Genomic DNA, 7,910 nt, shown 5'->3' with positions numbered 1-7,910 from the left:
TTGAATAGCCATATTCTCAAATAAAAGACAATTAAATTTCAGGGAGTATGATTTGTTTTCTATGTCTCTTATAAAATTGAGAATTGAATTTAATATTTCAAATATTTGTGACCCTGTTACAATATGGTTTTATAACATTTTAGATGAAAGTTATGAATTACATGATATGCAAGACTTGACATCAGTTTTCCAAAAATGTTACCATTTGCATGCATTTAAAAATACACAATAAACAATGTAAGATGAGATACGATGGCGCAGAAAATTAAAAAAGGGAAGCTTTATTTTATATTAATCCATGAATATTGAAACTAAAATGTCTTACAATTTTGTACTGACCCAACTATTGAACAAGTATAATATTTGGCCAGCTCTTTCCCAGAGTTAAATTGTGAATTTCCGATATATCACTGTACTGATGACAAGGTTTAAAGGTGAAGAGTCATCAGGGGGTGATGAAAGACACAAGTATCCTGAAATGATTTTATTTTATTATAAATCATCCTTACAAAATCATTTATCTATCTCATTTGTTACCTCTATAAAAGTCTTTACATAATAGGAGGAGTGGAGAGGAGAAGGCATTAGGATAGCCACACGCATTCACCTCCCCCATCAACGGATCATGTGAGGATAAATAATTTGTAAAATGGTTGTGCGTGTGCTGGGATCAGGAAGGTTGGCGGTTGTTTGTGGTGATATGACATTGGATACATGGCCATTGACAACAACAACCGTCTGTGCAGGAATTTAGGTTGACAAAAAGGCACAAAATTAAGATTAACAAGCACCTGGCATGTTATGGTTTTGATTTGGAAGCATAGAAATAACCTTTAGAAAGAATAACAAATCAATTCTTGCAAAAAAAAAACTCAACAAAAACAAAACTCTAAACCAGGGGTGTCAAACACACGGCCCGCGGGCCGGATCTGGCCCGTCTGGTGGTTTGGTACGGCCCGGGGAAGAAAGCTGCATTGTATAAAAAAAATATGAATTTTATTTAAAATGTGTAGTTCTTGTATTATCTGCTAGGCGCAGTGTTTTAGTACGTGCAGAACACATGAATTGGCATTTATTTATGTTCTTATGTTATTCTCTTGTTCATAATATATTGTTCATAATGTAAAATGAGAATTCTGTTAATAAACGTTTTGATAATTTACGCATTCTTTGCACTAATTATTAGTATTAGTGACTAATACAAAGGAAAAAAGTGGGCTTATTGTTAGTTCTATGTAATTTTGCAATGAGTTTACTTACTAGTCCGGCCCGCTTGATCTCAAATTAAGCTGTATTCGGCCCGCAGACCAAAGGGAGTTTGACACCCCTGCTCTAAACCATGGAAATAAGAAGCAGCTTTTTAGATCTGTAACAGTTGCTTTTTATTCTCCATCCTATTCATTTTATCAGGCCTTTGCAATTTGACTCCTGCCGAGAGCCAAAATGGTGTACCCTAAACCAATTTATAATATGTTCCCCTATGGCACGCGTGGGACTCCAGTTGATGTTTCCAAGTGGAGGAAAAAAATAAAAAACCCATTGCGGAATGAAACTTAAGATGGGCGGTGTTATTGCTGTGTGAACTGAAAACTGAATAAATACTTGAACTCCTCAGGATGATTCCTAATCTGTCACTTTGTAGCCTAAACAGTCCTGTTTAGAAAAAATAAATATGTTTATGTACAGTGCAGGGAGTTAGAGGATATGCATTTTTTTGATCTGTGACAATCAGGCATTAAAAAGGCGTAGTGTGGATTTAAGACAAAATGAGGAACAGATGCTTGTTGTAGATGAATACTGTTGCCACAAAGAAATACAAAACATGATCAATGAAATGCAAAAACCTGGTGGTTTCTTTGGACAGAAGGCAATTGTAATTAGTATTCAAAGGTAAAAAAAAAAAAAACACCTTAATAATATACATCTCAGCAGAAGGAATCTTATTTTTTTTAGGAACAATGTAAGCAATGTTTGTAGTATTTTTGCCAATAAAATGTATCCCAGATTATACACCAGATTATATACCTTTAGAAATGTCAGTAATAATCCTGAACACATCCACCTGTACTGAGTTTATCTTAATGTCGAAATTTCAGTGCCAATCGTAAAATCCATCATTTTGTTCTCCATTTTTAAACTGCCAATAAAATCATGTTAGATTTTTTTATTTCCAATATGTCCAAAATACTGTGCACCACAGCGGGTTAAAAGATGTGAGTAAACATTTGTAAATCCGAACCTTAAAATTCAATTAAAGTTCAAAATAAAAGTAGTGCTTTGGCGTCGTTAGGCCAGAGCTGTCTAATAGAACAAAGTGCTTTATCGCCTTTTTGTGGCATCTAGAGGGATTTACTAACATCTTAGCTGGACATCAATGACTTGATAAGGTGATTTTTATTCATTTATCAGTCGAGTGCCGAATGCTTGTGAGGATAAGCGGAACATAAAATGAATGAAGGATGTAAAAAAAGGTTGATGAGTCCTATTTTTCCTTAAAAACAAAAATCTTCAAGGTTCCAATGTACTTGTATTTTGTAAGAGCAACATTTGCATTGACCTTTTGGATTCTGCTATCAACACTTTGTATGGCACTGTTGCATATTCCAAAAATGTAAATAAAATGGTCGCTTTGCCAGACACAAAGGCTACAAAAAAAAAACAAGTTTCTTTCATTCAAGTGTCCGATCTGACATCTAATCACGCCATTCGTAGTGATTAATTAAAGGCCGACTGCCAGCCACACTGCCAATTAATGTGCAAACTGTCAGCTTGTTTGATGTCACTGACAGCAACGAGTGGTGAAATGTTGCCCGGCACACAAAAAAATAAAAATAAAGAAAACGGTGGCTATTATTGGACTGATGGGATATTTCCAAGGAAGTAACTCGAACTAGTACAGGCAGAGTAAATGTGCAATAAATAACTGTAAAGGCATACCTGATGTCAAGTTGGCACTCCCCAGAAATCATGGCGTCTCTAAAAGGCCAGCGAATATGAAATGAAATGGCAGTTTGGGTTAGAACATCTAAGAATTAATGCATTTTATCCCAAATGTTCATATTATACATACCCCCCCCCCCCACACACACGAGTGAGAGGACAATAAGATGTGAAATGAATGAAAAAAAAAACAACCCACAGGACTGAAGCCAATATGTGAAATTTCAATGGGGATCTTGAAAAGAAATGACCATTTGAATCCCATCATGATATGATGTCAATATTCTTAAAATAAAACATTTTAAAAAATGGATGATCTGCACCCACCCCACTCAGAGACAGCTGATTTGTACAAAAATCAAATCAGGCAATAAAGCAATGGAGAGGTTGAGTTGCGAGAAAGTCCATTGTGTCCTGATGCAAGATGGATTGCTTCGAGTAACCAGAGAAGGGGTATTCGCGGTGGGCAGTGTTCTCAGAAACGGCCCCACGCACATAGAAAGATGCTCTATCTCTCTTGTACACCTACCAGAGACCTTGGTAGTTCTCATCCACAAAAAATATTCTATTTGAGTCTTGATCAGCAGTGTTTTTTCTGTCTTTTTGTGTACTCTCAAATGTTTTACTCAGAAACAGCGCTAATATTCACTGGCGACGCTTCATCGTCTGGCACCGTCACGCCTCCCGAGTGGGGTCGCCCTCGAAGGGGTGCCTAACCTGTCAGAGCCTCTCGATGTCCCTGTATTTCTTGCGCAGGATGGAGACCTGGTCCTTGAACAGGACGGGATCGAGTCTCATCTGGGAACGGACTAGCGGCATGGCGCCAAACCAGCTGGCAAACTTGTTCATGCACGTCTGCCGCTGAGCAAAGTGGTCCGGATCGGCCCAGCGGGATGCTCTGGAAGACTAGCGTGCGATAGATGAACAAATATTTTATTTGTGTTTGTGGCAAAAATTTGAGTGATGTCTACCTTACCTGTCCCATCATGGTCTCCTTGTACTGTTTTTTTTGCGTAACCTTGATCGGAGGTAGCTTAGTGACGGCAGAGACTAGGAAATTCATCAAGATGTCCTCACAGTTGGCCAGTTGATCTACCATACTTTTGAGACTAGACGGCAAGTAGTTTGTGTACAGGTAGTGGTAATACCTGAAAATAAGACACAAACTTGTTTCACCCTTATTGACAAACAAGCAGAAGGTCTCACCTGCTTGGGTGAGGTTGTTATTGTGCATGTTTTGGTAATCTATTTGTGTAAGAAGAAGCACAGTGGCTAATTCACACGCGGGAAGATCGCAATAAAGGATGAAATTGGAAAAGTTACAGCAGGAAAAAAGTGGAAAGGCGTCCTACTTTACGACCAATCAGCCACGTCGTGTGTTTAGGGGCATCATGTAAAGACAACGAATCATACATCAACACTGCTTTCAGCTTTAGGAAATAAAATAATGAGTTTACAAACTTAGAGGTGAAGAAATTCAATCATCGTCTATTATAATCTGACAGCCGTTTCTAGCCAATAAAAAAAGTTTCAACTCTGTTCGATGCATGGTTTGGACAAACGTAGCGAGAGAATCTTAACATACACACAAACACACACCTCCGTCCATAAATCACGGTTTATAAGGATTATAGACTACACTTAGCATTACAGTAGTGTTATGGAGGCGGCCCGGTGGTGTGTGTGGTAACGCATCGGCCTCACAGCTCTGATCCGGAGACAGCTGCGATTGGCTCCAGCAACCCCCGCGACCCAAATGAGGATAAAGCAGTTCTGAAAATGAAAACTTCCCAAAGGAAGGTACAGACCTGAGATAGAATCTGCAATTCCAGAACTGCAGACATAAAGAGTTGTGTATACATAATACAATGCAATCTGGAGATTTTACAGTTTATGACTTTCACAGTCACAACGATCTCGGTAAACCATAAATTAGATGTGGCTTGTTAAAAAAAAAGACAAATAAAAAGACAACGAATATAAGAAAAAGCAAAATAATCCTAGATCACGGTAGCATGCAAATTGAAGTGTGAAATGAGAAATAGAGATGCTGTGCTCACAGCTTCAATAAATTATGTTTCAATACTGTGTTTTTCGTATTTGAATACAACTGCACTAAAAGTTATGGTGAAATTATCTGATTTTTTTACCGACCTTCATGAATATCAATTAGTATGATGTATTCCATCTAGATTTTGCTATGTACATTACACAACAACCACTACTTCCATGAAAAGACTGAGATTTCTTGCCGATGGAGCATGTAGAAAACAGTTTTCAAAGGGGCTCTTGTTAGGAGATATATGCGGCCAGATATTAGTTTAATAATGAAAGACTAACTGGGTTATTGTGTTTACATGGCCTTGTTTACTGCAAAAAATATGAAATATCGTGACCCCCTCCTCTACTTAAAATGTAAACAAATCTAAAACAGTCTTTGTCATTAATATGCCTAGCATCTTTACATTCAAATGTTGATTATTTTATGACCTATTTTACTCATAAGTTGTCCATTGGTTTTCCTAGTATCCTGCCATTGGTGGGCCACGGATTTATGGTGTACCCCGCCTGGTGCCCGTAGTTAGCTAGGAAAGGCTCCAGACCAACCAACCCTTGTGAGGATAAGCGGTTCATGTTGGGCGTTGTGTTGTAATGAAACAGGTGACTTGGTCCCCACCTCTCTTCCTCCATTACACTGAGCCCTGTACACATACGACTATACACCGACCCACCACTCTAACTCCATCATCAAATGTGCCGATGTCACCACTGTGGTCGGACTTATCTCAGGGAGGGATGAGTCTGCCTACACAGATGAGGTCAACAAACTGTCTTCATGGTGTTTGGTGAACAATCTCACACTAAAATACCACAAAAACTAAAGAAATAATCCTGGACCTTTGCAAACGCAGCACGGGTCGGGCCCTGCTCTTCATAAATGGAGTATGCGTATAGAGGGTCCAGTCCTTCAAATTCTTGGGGGTCCAGGTCATAGACAAGAACTCCTGGTCTACCTAAACCAAAGCAGTGGTGAAGAAGGCCCAGAAGCGACCAACATTTCCTGAGAATCCTCAGGAGGAACAACTTGGAGACTAAGCTTCTGATAACCTTCTACAGAGCCACGGTGGAGAGCATCCTGGCATACTGGAGACAGAAAATCCATCCAGAGAGTCCACTGGATGACATTGCCAGCCCTCACTACCTCAGCAGAGCCGTGAACATTGTTAGGGACCCTTACAGCTGCTGCCCTCTGGCAGATGCTACAGGTCTCACAAAACATGGACAAATAGACTCAGGGACAGTTTTTTTCCGAGACACATCAGGGCTCTGAACTTACATCAGCTAGACACTCAATCACTTCTAACAATATTTTAGAATATTCAACATTTTTCTTCCATTGCAACGCCCGGACGTGGCTTTTTTTTAAATTACTTATATTTTATTGGGAAACACGCATTCTGTGGAGTAGCACCACTGATTTTGTTAATGCAGCTGTTTTATAATAAAGGCTTTTGACTTCACTTTAACTGTCATAGTGCAAGAAATACGGGACAGTTGTGGGTCATTGGTGGAAATAGAATCAGTTTGGAGTACGGCACCTGTGGTAGATGGCAGCGCCTGTTAGCACCATCGAGTAGTCATTGGTCCACTTGGAGGTGTAACCCCAACGCTCCTTGTTGCTGTCCCAAAAATGGCTCCGTGCGGGATAGCCAACGATTCGCTCGGGAAAACTCTGCCACACGGTGAAGGCAAAGTCCACCTGGAAACAGACATTTTATTGGAAAACGCACATAAAAAGACTAACATATTTAGCTCCCAAATATATAGAAATTCGTTTTTAAAGTACCTTTATTTTTTTAAGGAAAATCTCAGTTAAACTTTCAAGAGAACAGCTGGCATGCATTTTAAATCAATTTCAATAGTGGCGGGTGTGCACTGGCTATTTTCCCCCAACCATTCCTTATGCATATTGCCACAATTGAATATATTTTGAATAGAATTACTTTAGATTCAAGGTTGTGTTTTCTGATTTGACCTTAACACCATTCAACTGACTTGCTGTTTTTTAAAGAGGGATTGAAACCCACATGCATTTTTGTAATATACTAAAAGATGGACATATTTTGTAAATTAAGAGTGGTGGGTAAACCTTTAAGCCCAAGGGGTACTTTTAAAGAAAAATCATACTATGCAAAGGCTAACATAAAACCATACCACTTTCATTTGTTAAACAAAGGATCGGAATCAGCTAAAAAAAGACTGTTTTTCAAATATATTATAGTATGAAGTCATTGGTGATAGACATCTACTCCATTTTGTTGAGGATAGTTACATCTATCACCATCAAGGAAGGACAGTGCATCAAAGACTCAACAAAATAGATTTGATGTTATGATTGTCAATGGCGTTATGTGTTACAATTAACAAACAAATCCATAAGTATAATGATAGTGTAAAATATATCTATTTAAACCCTTGAAATAAACATTTCCAAACAACAAAAATGTCCAGCAGGAGTCAAGATAATCACAACTACGATAAATCTATTTATTGTTTTGTTTTCTTTTTAAATATACGTTTATTTATGGAAAATAATAATAATTGATTTCAACCTGTCAGATGGTGACACCTCAGCTAACTATTTAATTTAGCACAAGCTCCAAAGCTAGGAAGTGCGAAATAAGCTAGGTTACACTCAAGCTTCTTGTGGGGGCCAAATTCAATATTTTCATAATTTGCCGTGTAAACTGGGCATAGCATGGACACCATGTTCTGAATCTTCAAAACAACATAAATGTAAGATAGCTAACCACCCACAAAATGTCAATGCAAAAAAAATGAAGAAACCATTTTTTCCCAGGTTTGCTGAAGAAGCCAAGATGACCTCAAGTGTCAGATAGAATGTTGTCATAAAAGGGTAAAGGCACCCAGAAGGAGATTATACATAGAGCAATGGTAAATATACACAA

At 38.4% G+C, this 7,910-nt stretch overlaps 1 protein-coding gene across 1 annotated transcript in view; it reads right to left on the bottom strand.

Annotated features, from left to right (window-relative positions):
- Positions 1-471: 471 nt before the first annotated feature.
- The window catches only part of ext1b (exostosin glycosyltransferase 1b), an 85,922-nt gene continuing 78,483 nt past the window's right edge, over positions 472-7,910 (bottom strand). The window contains exons 10-12 of the mRNA XM_077742986.1: positions 6,540-6,700; positions 3,917-4,088; positions 472-3,846 (exon numbers count right to left, since the gene is read on the bottom strand). Of these exons, the coding sequence (XP_077599112.1) occupies positions 3,661-3,846; positions 3,917-4,088; positions 6,540-6,700 (519 nt within the window). The 3' untranslated portion in view covers positions 472-3,660. The remainder of the gene's footprint in view (positions 3,847-3,916; positions 4,089-6,539; positions 6,701-7,910) is intronic.

The sequence above is a fragment of the Stigmatopora nigra genome, chromosome 21 (assembly GCF_051989575.1).
Source record: "Stigmatopora nigra isolate UIUO_SnigA chromosome 21, RoL_Snig_1.1, whole genome shotgun sequence".
Classification (NCBI taxonomy): Eukaryota; Metazoa; Chordata; class Actinopteri; order Syngnathiformes; family Syngnathidae; genus Stigmatopora; species Stigmatopora nigra.
The sequence above is the reverse complement of the archived record's forward strand: the minus strand, read 5'-3'. Positions and strand labels throughout refer to the sequence as shown.